The following is a 15,312-nucleotide window of genomic DNA, read 5'->3' as shown; positions in this document are numbered from 1 at the left end:
GTTATCCATGAAAAAATATTAATTTTTATTATGAATATCGGTAGGGTTGACCGTCTCATAGATAAAGATTCGTGAAACCGTCTCACAAAAGAGACCTACTCAAAAAATAATTAGAGATTAATTTTCTCCGATTTGGAATTGGAATTTCTTAAAATCTCGTCATTGTTTAATGATTAAACGGGTTTCTATTCATATACAAGTATACCTATTTTTTTTTCAACATAATTCTATGTATAATGTTACAAGCATCGAAACTAATAAAAAATAGTTTATAATGTAAAATACAAGTCTTTGGGATAATATATCTCTTGAATTTATAATAAAAACATATATATATATATATATATATATATATTTAAATCTGATAGCGAAAAAGACGACTTAAAATTTAATATTGAAAGTGGGTGAAAACTTGTGAAGGAGTGGACAAATTAAGAACGCAAGAAAAATAGAAGAATAGAGAACCGATTTTCCTGGGTGGCATCATGTCCGTGAACCACCACCAAACCAATGCGTAATGCATATTTCCACGTGTTCAAAATTTGTGGACATAGTCGGTCAGCGTTTTAGTTCGAACTTGTGTAAGAAAATGACTTCTCCATAATAAATATAAACGCACTGATTTTTTTAGGTGAACTGAAAGAAACCAAATCCCCTGAATATAAAAAGTTCCCGCAAAATACACTTTTAATCTTAATTATAATTATAATTAAATTGAGATTTCAATATTTTAGTTTCGTAAAAGTTTTCAATTCTCCAAAAAAAAAAGTATGCAGGTCTGGTCAGGTGTCAAAGTTCTCTACTCCCCGTCCTTACGCAAACTCCAAAATGAATGAATAAATAAATAAATAAATAGGTATAATATAATATTAAAGAATTTTATTTATATTTAACAAAAATGACCAAAACAGCCTTGCGGATTCATTCCGGGTGCCCTTTCCTCTATATAATAAACCCGTTCATTTTCCACAACACAGACGATGGGTTATTATTCCTCTGCCTTCAAGCTCCTAAGGGCGTCATTTCCAGCCGCCGATGCCGTATCTTGGTACTGCGCCGTTGTTTTATTAGGCCTCATTCTTCTCGGTGGAACGTCCAGAGAGACTACTTACTCAGCTGCGGCCACGGCGGGAGGTGGCGGTATGGCTGGAAATCTGCTGCGGGCACGGCCTTGCGATGAGATATATGTTGTCGGAGAAGGTGAGACTCTGCACACCATCAGCGACAAGTGCAGCGATCCTTTTATCGTAGAGAGGAATCCTCATATTCATGACCCCGACGATGTCTTCCCAGGCCTTGTAATAAAAATCACTCCCTTTCCTACGAAATCATAAAAAGTTGAATCGGTTTTTATACAATTTAGCTAGTTCTTCACTTTTCTTTGGTTTTTATCGGAATATATATCCAATATTTGTATACCCGGCCTCCCACAGCAGAGCCGATGTTAAGATCACGTCATCTTTCTATAATTTTTATCTTTCTATTTATTGTTCGAAAGATTTGTACGTATATTATTATTTTACGTGTGTTTTTATGGTTAAAATATGATCATGATCTATCAGTAGTTTCATATTATACTGTTTTCTGATAATTTTTCCCTGTACCTATATATGTATGTATAGTACATATCCATCTTTTCAAGATTTCAGCAGAAAGTCGATCGTTTTTCAGTGTGTGTGTGTGTAAATAAAAGAACTTGTCATATTAACAAGTTTATAGAAGATATAATATATATTAATTTAGTTATGACAAAGATTAATCCAAGCAACACCTGAGCATACACCTGTGTGTGTGTCTACGATTATATTTATGATTTTTCTTTCTTTTTTTGACATGTGTGGGGATGATATCTCTTATAGAGTGATGCTATATCAATTCGTGCAATCCGAAAAATTCAATATAAAAATTTAATTTGTCAAAATCTCAGTACATATTGAATACTAAATCTCGCGATATTACAGTACAATCTCGCGACATAATAGTTGTAAATATCAATGGCAAAAACTTGTGTGAGACGGTCTCACATGTCGTAATTTGTGAGACTGGATCTTTATTTGTGTCATACATGAAAAAGTATTATTTTTTATGCTAAGAGTATTATTTTCATTGTGAATATGGATAGGGTTGACCCATCTCACAGATTAAGATCCGTGAGACGGTCTCACATGAGATTTACTCAATATCAATATAACAATATATTGATTGTATCTTTATAAGCATTATTCATGTTGATATTAGTAATATCATCATATATCTTACGTGTAAAATATTGAGAAATAATCCTTTTGACATTTTGTATATATTATAATTAGAGCAAGTGTTCTATGAGAGTCTTGTGGATATATCCATGAGATGGACGAAATAAAATATTATATTATTTTATGATTCGAGTCCTCATAAGAGTTTTTGTGTTACGTTCATCCATGTGTTATGAAACGAATGTTGAAATTGAGAGTGAAATTCAAGGAGAGTAATTTCTTTGCACGTACCTATTGGAATTGGGATGCAATGCACTAATTAAATGAGAAACTGCCCAAGTCCAAGAGTTTACTAAGGAAAATTAGGCCATCAATTAAGCTGACTAAATTATTCTCTAGACTGAAATATTCCGAAATCTCATTTTCAAATATTTATCGAGAATGGTCAAAATTTTATTTAAAAGTTCATTAATTTGAGTCATAATTTCGAAAATTATTGAGCTCCCCTGAATATAAAGAATGTTGACGCAATTAATTTGAGCCATATATATAATCTGTACACACAAGTTGACATAAACCTTTTTGGCTCGATATTTGTTCAAGTGGTTAGTCTGATTGATATACATAGCAAAAGAATATATAAGCTCACAATAACATCAGTCTTATATGATATGATCTAAATTTGTAGCCGTAACAAACTTCAGGAGAGGTAGATGTAATATTTACTAGCCCGACTAGCCGGGGGCTCTTCCCGAGGTATCACCACTCATGTCCGCGCATTAGGCAATCGACCTTCGATTTAAAAAAATTAAATTAAAAAGTTATGACATTAATGGGTGTAGCTCTTTGCCAAAGGATAAGCATTCTCTTAATGATGATTATGAACTAATAAAGTGGTGAAGGGAGGAATATCATCCAAGGGCATGCAGTCACTTGTTGGCATGCCCGTCTAGGAAATTATGGGCTTTGCCTCTAGGGCCTGAGTTTTGCTTTCTATATTTTAAATGGGCCTCACTGACCATAGGAAACATTGCGCTCAGCCGAAAACTAATGCGCACAAATCATTAGTCCATCCATCCTTGGCAATAAATTTTTGACGTAATGAAATTAAGTTTTTTTTTTTGTTCGAGAAAAAAAAAAAGAACCCTCTATGTAATAAATATACGAATAATACAACTCAAATCTCACAATAATGTCTCGAGAGAAATTAATTTTCCAAAAATTACGATTAATAGATCTATATATAACATGATTTATTATTATAAAAAGTGTACGTCTCTTGTGAGATGGTCTCGCGAATCTTTATCTGTGAGACGTGCCAATCCTACAGATATCCACAATAAAAAGTAATACTATTAGCATAAAAAATATTATTTTTATGGATGACTCAAATAAGATATCCTGTCTCACAAAATACGACCCGTGAAATCGTCTCACACATGTTTTTACCATATAAAAAAAGGACATACGGATGAGACTTATGGCTGTTTTCCGAGGTTGTTGGGTTAATCTTCAAAGTCGAAAATAATCTTTAACAAGCAAGCAGTGAACCTTTGATACACCAAAATTATATCAAATTAGATGTTGGAACAATTGAATGCATGCCAACTAATATTAAAGAATAGAGGACAATAATTTTTGGTCTATCCGAACTTTTAAAGAAAGTAGATTGATTGGAAAACCTTAAACAAAACAATGCCACACATGATATATATTGGTACCTCATCAACAGGAAACTGTCCAACCACCCCTACATTTAATGGCATTGTGGTTAACATAATTATATGAATGAGTCTCATGTGAGACCGTCTCACAGATCTTAATCTGTGAGACGGATCAACCCTACTCACATTCACAATAAAAAGTAGTATTCTTAGCATAAAAAACTAATACTTTTTCATAGATTAACCAAATAAGAGATCTGTCTCACAAATACAACCTGGGAGACCGTCTCACACAAATTTTTGCCTAATTTATGTATAATAACAAGAACAACACCTTATGTACAGTAAGTGATTGTTTGACGAATAATCATGACACAAAATTTATCCAATGAGATTTGCAGACACTAAATTAGTTCGAGAAGTTTACACAATGCCTATCAAATAGTTGATGATTTATTAAAATAAATGAAGATATTGTTAGAAAAAAAAACTTAAATTTTTTTTTTACAAAAATTTATTGATCTAGGAAGATTGGCTTGTCAGGTGGCCGATCATTTAGTTACTTTCTCAAGTTTCCTGTGACCTTTCTTCACATGAGAAATTGTTTCGTCTCAACGCTTCAAAACCTTAGTTCTTAAAATAAAATGTGAATTTATAAATTGATAAATATGTTAAATAATTCCCTTAAGCTTATAATATATTTATTATTATACGTCTTAAAATAGATAATAAAAAAATTTAATGTTAGCTTGAGCTTAAAAAAAGCAAGGAAAAATAAAATTAAACCCGTGTGTGGAGGAATTAATTAATTAATTTAATGAAAAACCACGTACAACTTCTGGAGCCAGACAAGGAACGCCACGTGACTAGCTCCATTCCCATTGGTCATGTTTGCCCCAGAACTTTAATCGGAATGATGCGCTGTCAGAAAACTATTGGTCTACAGGTCGCGTCGTCGTACGATGATGTTTGACGTCAAAACGCCACTCTTTTTTTGGCGGCCTCCTATCACAGTTATTAATTTTATTACAATTTTCCTCCTCGCGATGATTGAGCTTTTCAATCCTTCCAAGTTTCCGAAAATCATGTCGAAAATATAAACACATCGAATCGAATCGAATTTCGAGCTCGATTCCAAGCTCAAAGTTCAGTTCGAAATCTTCAAACCTATACGCGAGTATGGTCATATAATAAAAATTTGAAAACTCGAAATATATAATTATATTAATAAAATATTTAATACTTGTGAGAGTCTGGCAGCTATCAAATAAAATAATTTTATCTCGAGTTTTATAAATTTGAATACAAATTAAATATTTATAGATTTTTAATCTTCCAAGTGTTGCCCAATTGCTAAAACAAGATATAAAAATAAACACTACATAATTTTTTTTGCCGACATTTCCAATTTGACCCCGCTTTTATTTGTAATATTGGATACATGGCTTTCTCACACATGATAAAATAAGACAGGTGCTGAATGAAGTAAATCATTGGAGGATGAATACAAACTGAAACCATCCAAGTATTTATCATATTGGGTGATAAGTTCTTGAGATTTTTATTATCAAATCCGCTCTTTATTAAAAAGAAAAACGAAAAAAAAGATATATGTTTACTTTTTGTGTGCCTTTCCTTTTTTGTGGGTAAGACTTGATAAGAAAGACATGTAAATTAACAGATACTGATCAATAAGGAAATGTTGGGTTCTGTGGCCTGAAAATAAAGAGATTTGATGCCGAAATTGTTTTTATAGAATATGAAAAATCCTTCATGTCTTTTGTTCTGCTTTCATTATTATGCTTGGTGTTCATGAATTGATTAAATCTTGGAAAAAGCTTCAATTTTTTTGCTCATTCTTCACTTCCCTAACATTTTTTTTTTCTTGCTCCTAAGCATATGAGTTCTATCGTCAAATTTTTTCTGGGATTCTTAAGTTCTGGTTTTGGTTTCAACTTGTTTGATATCTTTCTCTTTTCTGAAAAATAGTTACATGTTTTATTTCGAAAACTAGGGTTCGTATGCTGTAGGGTTTTATTCCAGCTGTTCTCGTCCCTTTGTTGCTGCGTGCACATTAAATTGCTCAGTGAGCCATTTCTTCCGGTTATTATTATTTTTTTGGTACGAAAATTTTGATTTTTTTCTTCCCAATATTTATCAGAAGAAGGGGCTTTGTCTGTCTGTGGGGGGTTTTTTTATATATATTTTCTGGTGAGATTGGAAATATGATCTAGAATAATTTTCTAGGTGATTTTTCATTAGGGTTCTTTTTATTTTACTTAAAAAATTTATAGAGAGAGCAAAATGGTGAGAGGGAAGATAGAACTGAAAAGAATCGAAAATACAACAAGCAGGCAAGTGACCTTCTCCAAGAGAAGAAATGGGCTTTTGAAGAAAGCTTATGAACTCTCCGTGCTTTGTGATGCTGAAGTAGCTTTGATCGTTTTCTCACAAAAAGGAAAGCTTTTTGAGTTTTCAAGCTCCGAGTAAGTTATATTATTTTTAATTAATATGATTGTTTAAATTCAATTTCTTGATACCACAAGCTTCACTTTGTTCGATATGCGTAGTTTGTAACTTTCTTTGGTGCTTTCTGATTGCTATGCTGTGTTGTACTGTAGTGCTGCTTGATGGGAGATACAAAAGATACGGCCTAATGTATTTCTTGAAATATGATTTTTTCTGTAGTTTCTTGGATACTTTGTGTACTTTCTGAAAGCTCATCGCGGCATTCGTACTTTCTTGTACCCAGAAGCATGTTGATTTTCATTAGTATAAATATGCAGTTCTTTCGTCTCAGTATTTTCTTGATCTCATCGAATTTTAAGCATTTTGTTCGAAGGTAGTCTTTGAGCTTCCTATGCACATGATCTCTCTATGAGAATACATGCATATATATCGATAGATTTTGTGCAGCTTGATAAAAGATAGAAGCTGATTATATGTGTAACTTCGTGGTTTGATTTTTGTTTTTACTTTTCGCTTGCTGTTTCTTTAACAAAAGTTACAAAACATACAAGTCTCTAGCTACTATGTATAATTTGGACATAATCGTGGTTTTCTGACTCTCTATTTGCATAATTCTGCATTCAGCATGGGACATACTATAGAGAGATTCCGGGAACATGTAAAAGAAGAGTGTAAGGCTGATATGAAAGACGAACAACAAATGCAGGCAAGATCTCCATTTTATGGATGGCTAAATCTTGAAAACACAAGCATGCACATCACTCATATGCCTGCGTGTGTTGCTCCCTATGCCTCAATGTTTCTAATATCTGTTGAAAAATCGTCTGCTGATTTTACTTAAAAACTTATAAACTATTAGTTAATTATACAATGCACTGAAGCCATGTCTAACAACTTCATATCGAATCTGAATTTTTTCGTTTGTTGAATAGGATATGAAGCATGAAGCTGAAATTCTGTCGAAGAAGATAGAGCTCCTGGAAAATTCTCAACGGTTCTCATTTTTCTTATTACACTCGTGCATGCTATTGATTGACTACTCATTTACTAACTTTAGAATTGAAATGAAATTTTGAGTTTGTCAGGAAGCTTTTGGGGCACTGTTTAGGAACATGTCCAATGGAGGAGATTCCTGAAATCGAAAACCAGTTGGAGAAAAGCCTCAAGAACATCAGAACAAGAAAGGTGCGAAAATTGATTTCGAGTTTTCATCTCGGACGAAATCTTCTGCTGCACAATAGAATTAGACAAGAGGTTTAAATAATATTCCTACGAGATGTTTAAATAATTATCTACATATATCATAAAAATAATTAGATGTAAATTAATTTCAAAATTTTCCCTAGTTTTTAAACAATTTCAGAAAACATATTGGGGATGCAGACATCATATTGTACTAAATTTGAGTTGTTGTTTTTACACGGCCAGGCTCAATTATTCAGTGAGGAAATAGAAAAATTTCGAGCAAAGGTATAAATATTATCGTGCAACTATAATAATCATCTTAGTACTATTCTATCAGTGTCTCACTATTTTTCTTGCTATTTTTTTCTTTTTTGCACTTTCAGGAAAAGCTTTTGCTAGAAGAAAATGCAAGATTAACTGAAAAGGTAACTAAAATTTTATACATCTGTTTGTTCCATCCATATTATATTAAATCATGTTTGCTAAAAATTGTGTAGGGTGATTTTAAATCAAGGCAGAATGTAGCAGATCATCTGGATCTAATGGAGATTCCAAGTTCAAGTCAAAGTGCACTTACCTGCTGTGAGGTGATCACGGATTTGTTCATTGGCCAAACACCCATACGTAACGCCTCTCGAGCATTTTAATTACCACAAATTATTATTCATTCGCATGTAACCATAACGAAATTAATAATAACAGATTTGCAGTTCTAAGTATAGCTCAGTGTGAATTGTGCACTTCTATTAATGTGTTGAGATAGAACCCAAGATTCGAATGCGTGCTTAGTTACCGTTTTTGAAAGCATGGGTTTGATGATTTTCATATCTGTATGGCTAGGAAGTTCTTGTAATGACTAGCTCTTTCTTGAACAGATTGACATAATCTTCTTTCAAATATTGTTGTTTTCTGTTTTTAACAAATAAATAGACACGGGATCAATAAATTTGCTACCCTGTGTATTCTCTCATTGCCTTTACTCTCCCTTGAATCACACTTGCTTCTTCCCCCTTACTTCTCCGTTAGTAGAAGGATGTTGGTTTTCACCGTTCGGGGTGCTGTTTGCACATTTGGCTTAAATACATGACTGGTGGATGCACAGTACCATCTGTCTGTGATGCATTTATCAGAGCACTGCTAGCCAGTGCTGCCGTTTGGCTGGTCTCCAGAACATAGTATTTAAGCCAGTCTTGAGTCAATTCAATCTAAAGTTGACTAATCAAAATGAACTACAGTATGTAGAATTTATGTTGTTATCGTATTTACTGTTACAATATGTTAGAATCACACAAGCGAGTGTGTTTTACAGATTATGTTCACTTCCTCGTATGAAAAGAATAATTGTCAGAGCTAGGAAAGGAATATAGAGGCAGCCACTTCCTCGTATTTACACCATATTATTCAAATCTTTAATAGCTTCATCTTTCACAGCTTGTAAACTTTCCAGGCCCAATGATAAACACGATCGGCGTTGATGGAAACACAAGATCATCAGGTATAAATGACTGATCAGAGAACAGAGGTTTACAGAAAAAACAAGCACGTGTAACTATGACCGATGTATAGTACTAAGAGAAAAAGGGACTGTCTGGAAACAGTGAAGCCGATATTAGGAGTTGTTGTATGAAACAGATCGAAGCACCGCCGAATGAGAAAGAATGAACTTTGTTATTAAGGAGACAACATCAACTTCATGTTCGATGGGTCGTCGTTCACAAGTATGGGTGATATGGAATTCAAGTTTTGCTCAAAGTGAAGATAACAAAATGTTTAGTTGAACTATTACAACATCATTGAATTGGCAGAAATAAATTAACTCAACAACCTTATGACACAAAGCATGAGTTTCTTTGGATATGATCCACATAGGTTTTATTACTACATGTTAAGATTACTAAATCAAACTGGGAATCCAATAAAATCACCAAGAAACTGAGCACTGATCTTAGATCTTGATTTGTCAAAAAAATCAATCCCATGACAGCCTCCTTCATCAAACCTCCCGACAACTTGTACTCCATTCTCCTCCAATAAATTCATCACATCCCTCTGTCTATCGATCAACGGATCTCCCTCACATCCCGTCACCAAAACCCTCCAGTCCTGGCTCTTCATTTCCTCAAACGCCTCTGCCTGAATATCAACCCTTGGATTGGAATACTTGTGATCGCGGTCAACTCCCAACGGCAACGCTAATTCCCACATCACATCCGATACACCACATGGAAGAATTTTGTCATTCGTCAGCCTTACTTCGGATGCTGTCCTTTCCACCCCACCGAAGAATGGTTGCTGCAACACCAGCCCTTGGATCTTCAGCGGCCACAGATCTCCGCCGCTCGAGGCTGCACGTAACCCGACGTGGTACGCTATGTTGCCGCCGGCGCTCCCGCCCATTAGGAAACACCGTGAGAAGTCGGCGAACTCCGTCAGCCACTCGTCGTTTGTGGTTTTGATCCAGTGCAACGCCTCGATCCCGTCGTCGTACGCGGCGGGGAGGCGGTGCTCCGGCGCGAGGCGGTACTCCACCGACACGACTATCACCGGGGTATAGCATGCGAGGTCTGAGCAAAACTCGTGGAGCCTGGAGTTCGCTGTGCTGCATAAAATGAATCCTCCGCCATGATAGTACACTAGGAGTGGTAGCTTAACCTTGGGATTGGAATCGCAATATTGTTTAGGCAAATACACGCGAGCCCAGGTATTACTTGCTGGATTGATCGTAATGTCCTTACTGAGGACGGGAAGGTTGGGATCGGAACAGGCGGGAGAATTCAGGAAAAGTTCCACAGCCCGTGTGATCGAATTGTCGGGATTTTTGTGGATTCCGAGGTAGCCGTAGGGGTCAACGTTGGGATCTATCGGTGGCATATTGGCCATGGTTTTCACGGAGGCGTCAGGGCTTTGCTCGTTTGACTTGAACCTACTTATTTATCAAACAAAATTTATATGTTAGTTTACCATCATGATTCATTTCACGGAGGCGTCAGGCGCATGGGTCTCGCTCGGGGCATAATTTGTATATATTGGCCCGATTAATTAACCATCAGCGATTGAGCTTAGTAAGATATCTTCGATAACAAGCATTAACTTCATGAAAAACTTGTCTCAAAATATAGCAAACTACCCGTATCATTCAATCCACTCCTCAGACCACATATCAATCATCGAAAAATTACGATTTTCCCATCACATTGAAAATATAGGATATCAAAGTCTCACCTTATGTATGTATCGAGTCTTTTATCTGCCATCCATCGTCCAGATGGCCTCTGGCGAATCCCTACGTACTTGTGGTGCCCCTTTGATGATGCTTTCCTCCTATTTCGTACACCTTCATCCCTTTTTGTTGATTCACAATTTTGATTCATTTCATGTATGCGTACAATTGCAGGGGTAGCATTTGGGCACAAACAAGAAAAAAGAGCGAAAATTTTGTCAGGCGTGTGGACATTCCTCACTATTAGGGACGTAATCGAGTCGAGTCGAGCCGAATTCATGAATGTTTGATCTTGGTTCGTTTATTATCGAATCGAGCTTCGAGTAACTCACAAACGATTTGGTTCGTTTACATCCCTACTCACTATTAGACAGACTACTAGATGACAATTAACTTACTGAATTGTAATCTTTTGATTTGATTTAATAACAGAATTTAGTTTGTCACAAGTGCAGGCCATGTCAAACGAGAAGTTGATTACCAGAAAACATCGTATGTAGTTTCGGGGAAAAGTGTGTGAAGAGTCCTGCTGGAACTCGTTGTGGGCAGACTTCTGCTAAATTTAAGAGAGTCCATTTTAATGTTTTGTTTACCAAGCAGAAGCGTCTTAAGTTTCAATAAAGCAGCCAAAATAATTTTCCTAACCAATCATCGTTCGACGAAGAATTACATTAACTTGAAAAACGTCTTACTTCAAACTTCAGACTTCAAAATGGAATGGGAAAAAGTACTCAAGAACTCAACAAATGAAGGTTAAAATTTAAAAACCGCCGGCAATGACCCACCATTCTAACTCAAACTTTTCGATGTTATCGAACAATACAAGAAACCTGTAGATAATTTTTCACAACTCAAGAACGAACATTATATTTCATAAGGCATTTCAACTTTTTTTTTTAAAAAAAAACAGGTACAGTGGTAGGGTCACCAGCCATTGTTTCCAAGACTCGGGTCTTGGTTGAAATTTGTTCTGCATGTGTCGATGCTTAAATAAAAATACACCGGCCAGGAATTGATCGACCACAACTTGTGCAGCTAAATGATGAATTCCAATCATCGAGTCTATTAACATGAGACGTCCAACATACATTTGCTTCGTTAAGAAAAACCTAAGGCAATACCAAAAGCTGCTGACAATCGCATTAAGGGGGTTCCAAGATTTAAACTTAAACGTAGGAAGTTGATTATCAGGAAAGTTTAAGGCTAAATCCATGCAAAATAAAAATGATTCTAGTCAAAACATTAAGAACCAAACCCGCAAACCATGCAGATAAATGAAACCGACAGGTTTCGTCATTGTCCAATATTTTATTGTACTGATAAGTTTCCTTCCTTTCACTTTAAACCAAGAAAACAAAACCAAGCCAATGGAATTAAGCTGCAGGCTAGACAGCCAAATTGATAATTCAGTGCTCCGTGCTAATTTTGGCCATTGTCACCTTGGCTATTTCTCCACTGTGGTCACCTGAACTTACCCAGAAAATTTTCCTCACGAGTAATGCAAAAACATTCTCTCTATGGAAGACCTTTCATACATGATAGCAACAACACATGGCAATTTAACACGGATCGTAATACAGTGTTCTTAGGAGTAAGTGTTCTTGTTTTGTGCTGGTAATAGCAAATGGATATGAGATTCTATTTGCACAATTGACTAATTTAGTATAGGAAATACTATTACAGATGCTAATATGCCCTCCGCTCTTAAATTGAATGGTTAAAAAGAAACGAATCTCATAAAAAACATCTTTGATTTAAACTGTGTTTCTTTACATATATAATTTACACTTCACAAAAACAAACAATGGCCTGCAACAAATTTAATTCAACTCAGTGAACACTAGGCAACAACTGGAACTCACCGAACCTTCTTACGAGACTTGTATGGAAAGTGAGACGGAGATGATGGTGAAAATTCAACAGGTAGCTTGGGAGATTCTAAATCTCCAGACAGCATTCCCACCACATCTTTCATTGAAGGCCGACGAGATGGGGATTTCTGAAGACAGAGCAACGCCACCGTGATACATAACAAGGCTTGATCTTTATTCAACAATTGAACATTTGGATCAACTAAATCAATAAGCTTTCCAGCACGGGCAAGATGACGAGCCCAAGATAGAAGGTTGGCTCGTTGGAATTCTGACATTGGTGACCCTGTCACTTGAAGTGGCCTACGCCCCGCTATAAGAACCAGTAAAAGAACTCCATAACTATAAACATCACATTTCTCAGAAACATCACCTCCGCCACCATATTCTGGTGCTACATAGCATACAGTTCCTCTCATACTCGGTGTGCTGCTAACCCCACCGCTCTTTGGTATCTCCCCACTGACTGAATCATGACTGTTTTTTTGTGCTCTCCAAAGCTCGCCACTAAGCCCATCCAACCACCAGTCCATGCTACTTTTACTACTCCTGCTCCGACTCCTTTTCTTCTTCCTGTCAACATACAATTCATCGTCCCTTGGCCACCAGTGATCACTATAACAATCATCACTTATTGACCCCTGCATTTGTTTCTTCTTCTTCTTCTTCTTCTTCCTCTCGAGCTCCTCGCAGTACTCCTCTTTCCACCACTCCCTTGCTGGTCTTCTCTTCTCTTTCTTCACATTCTTCTCAACATCCATTGCCACCCACCAATCCAACTGTCTTCTTTTCTTCTTCTTTTTGTCCATTTTACCAGCTGCCCCAGAGCTCGAGGAAGCACCCATCCACTCACTTTTTGGCCTCTCTTTCTTGATCTCATTTCCAATCCACTCCATAACATAGTCTTTCACCTTGCCGGGCTCACCATCCCCTCCTGTATCTTGCTTCCACCACCAATCTTTCCCCGTTACACTCTTCTTCTTCTTCTTCTTCCAACCACTTTTTTCACCCCCACTCTCAACACTAAACACGTCAATATTCCCATCCGAGAGACTTATTTTCTCCAAGCAATCACTTGGTGAAGACATTGCAGCTACTGTCTCAGGTGTTACGACAGGAGCTGCTTCTGCCTCTGGTGACAACTCAATCCCTACCACCGCCTCTGGTGAAGCCTCAATCCTCACAATCACACTCTCCGGCGACTTTTCCTCAGCACCAAGATCATGAATGTTGTGGCTTTCTTCGAACCCGCTAGCAGTAATCACACTCTCCGTCTCCTCCACCATGGATCCATTATCCTCCAGCCCATTCCCTGTACTACCTTCCTTCTTTGTCTCAACTTCAAATATATTGTTCTCCTCCACCTTGAACCTAGCCAGTCCCAAATCACCAATCTTGGCATTGAAGCTCTCGTCCAACAGTATATTACTCGGCTTAATATCACCGTGAATAATTGGTGGATCGCAGTAATGATGTAAATACTCGAGCCCTTTAGCAATATGTAAGGCAATCAAAAATCGCTTATCCCAATTCCTCAAGACCTCACTTTTCTTATGGAAAAGACAATCTTGCAAGCTCCCGTTTTCCATTAGTTCATATACTAAAAGCATGCGGCGTTTCTTAGGATTTGATGAAAAACCCATCACAGAAACAACATATTTACAGTCGATCTTGGAAGAAAAAAGTAACTCATTCTGAAATTCACGCTCACCTTGTAGAGAACCCGAGTCCATAACCTTGACAGCGACACGATTGAAGGGAAAGAGAACGGTAGACTTTTTGGACACGTGACCGTTTTCCTTCAGGACGGCCTGATACACTGAGCCAAATCCACCCTGGCCAAGGCGGTGCGAGGGAGAAAAACGAGAGGTTCCGCGGCGAAGGAGCGAGTAAGAAAGCTGATACGGGGGTTTCTTAGAGTCGGTGTCCGAAGCTGCAGGGACGGTGCGTTTCTTGCTAAGCCTTCGGAAGCAGAAGGCAAGAAAAAGAAGTAACGTGACCGCCGCCGTCAGCCCACCGGCGAGAGGCGGCACGAGATGGCTCATCAGGTGCTGCGGCGGCGGCGGAGAAGGCTGACGGGAGGGCATAATGGTAATTTCGACAGAAGTTTTTTGCGGTTTCAATGAAGACAACTCATAACAGAGCGAGACCGAGCAGCAAAATGGGACGAGTGATAACTGATACGGCTGAACTTTAATCACTGACTCCTTCGCTCGGCTTCTATTTCAAGATTCAGACTTTTGGTGAATGTGATCTTGGTGAGGGTCAAAGTCTTGGACTTTATTATTTGTGTACACAATTTTTTTTATTTTTTTGCCAGTGTCTCCCAGTGCTACTTTCTTATTTTTAATTAATAATTTAAATAAAATATATTTTTCGTAAAATTGATTCATAAAAGTTTCTATGAGTTATTATTTATATATATTCAGATAAACTTTTTTATGTGTAGTATTTGTGTCATTAGTCTAATACTATTGAGTATGATTTTTTTTCCCTGACTGAATTCGGAGAACGTGTGGTTAGTTATCACTAGTTCAATTTTGGGAGACTTTGTGTTCAGTCCCCATTATTATTCAAATTTACCTGTCACTCCCCATCACCCAAAAACCCTTCACATCACTTGTGAAATAACATTCTCTCACCAGGGAGTGAGAAAAATTTTTTATTTAATTTGGGGACTGACCCCAAATTTCCCGTTCAATTTT

The 15,312-nt window shown here is 36.8% G+C and overlaps 4 protein-coding genes across 4 annotated transcripts; 2 read left to right on the top strand and 2 right to left on the bottom strand.

Annotated features, from left to right (window-relative positions):
- Nucleotides 1-980: 980 nt before the first annotated feature.
- On the top strand, nucleotides 981-1,334 carry LOC140823987 (uncharacterized). Its single transcript, XM_073185591.1, has one exon. It carries the CDS (start codon nucleotides 981-983, stop codon nucleotides 1,332-1,334), a length of 354 nt encoding a protein of 117 aa, XP_073041692.1.
- A 4,072-nt stretch (nucleotides 1,335-5,406) lies between these two features.
- On the top strand, nucleotides 5,407-9,201 carry LOC140818944 (MADS-box protein AGL42-like). The gene is made up of 7 exons (XM_073178929.1): nucleotides 5,407-6,348; nucleotides 6,956-7,037; nucleotides 7,264-7,325; nucleotides 7,417-7,516; nucleotides 7,760-7,801; nucleotides 7,900-7,941; nucleotides 8,014-9,201. Exons 1-7 carry the CDS (start codon nucleotides 6,167-6,169, stop codon nucleotides 8,161-8,163), a joined length of 660 nt encoding a protein of 219 aa, XP_073035030.1. The 5' UTR covers nucleotides 5,407-6,166; the 3' UTR covers nucleotides 8,164-9,201.
- Nucleotides 9,202-9,227: 26 nt separating this feature from the next.
- LOC140818928 (carboxylesterase 1) lies at nucleotides 9,228-10,464 on the bottom strand. The gene has a single exon (XM_073178928.1). It carries the CDS (start codon nucleotides 10,394-10,396, stop codon nucleotides 9,416-9,418), a length of 981 nt encoding a protein of 326 aa, XP_073035029.1. The 5' UTR covers nucleotides 10,397-10,464; the 3' UTR covers nucleotides 9,228-9,415.
- A 2,006-nt stretch (nucleotides 10,465-12,470) lies between these two features.
- Nucleotides 12,471-14,885, bottom strand: LOC140818912 (receptor-like serine/threonine-protein kinase At4g25390). The gene has a single exon (XM_073178927.1). The coding sequence runs from the start codon at nucleotides 14,692-14,694 to the stop codon at nucleotides 12,595-12,597; it is 2,100 nt and encodes a 699-aa protein (XP_073035028.1). The 5' UTR covers nucleotides 14,695-14,885; the 3' UTR covers nucleotides 12,471-12,594.
- Nucleotides 14,886-15,312: the final 427 nt, after the last annotated feature.

This window comes from Primulina eburnea, chromosome 2 (assembly GCF_022965805.1).
Source record: "Primulina eburnea isolate SZY01 chromosome 2, ASM2296580v1, whole genome shotgun sequence".
In the NCBI taxonomy this organism is placed as follows: Eukaryota; Viridiplantae; Streptophyta; class Magnoliopsida; order Lamiales; family Gesneriaceae; genus Primulina; species Primulina eburnea.
Note: the sequence above shows the minus strand (reverse complement) of the source record. Positions and strands in the feature narration are given on the sequence as shown.

What these genes read in the sequence shown, in the direction of transcription:
- LOC140818928 (XM_073178928.1), bottom strand. Translation starts at nt 10,396, where the DNA reads ATGGCCAATATGCCACCGATAGATCCCAACGTTGACCCCTACGGCTAC.
- LOC140823987 (XM_073185591.1), top strand. Translation starts at nt 981, where the DNA reads ATGGGTTATTATTCCTCTGCCTTCAAGCTCCTAAGGGCGTCATTTCCA.
- LOC140818912 (XM_073178927.1), bottom strand. Translation starts at nt 14,694, where the DNA reads ATGCCCTCCCGTCAGCCTTCTCCGCCGCCGCCGCAGCACCTGATGAGC.
- LOC140818944 (XM_073178929.1), top strand. Translation starts at nt 6,167, where the DNA reads ATGGTGAGAGGGAAGATAGAACTGAAAAGAATCGAAAATACAACAAGC. An exon ending in AGAACATCAGAACAAGAAAG is followed by an intron (nt 7,517 to 7,759) that starts GTGCGAAAATTG and finishes TTACACGGCCAG; the next exon opens with GCTCAATTATTCAGTGAGGA. An exon ending in ATGCAAGATTAACTGAAAAG is followed by an intron (nt 7,942 to 8,013) that starts GTAACTAAAATT and finishes AAAATTGTGTAG; the next exon opens with GGTGATTTTAAATCAAGGCA.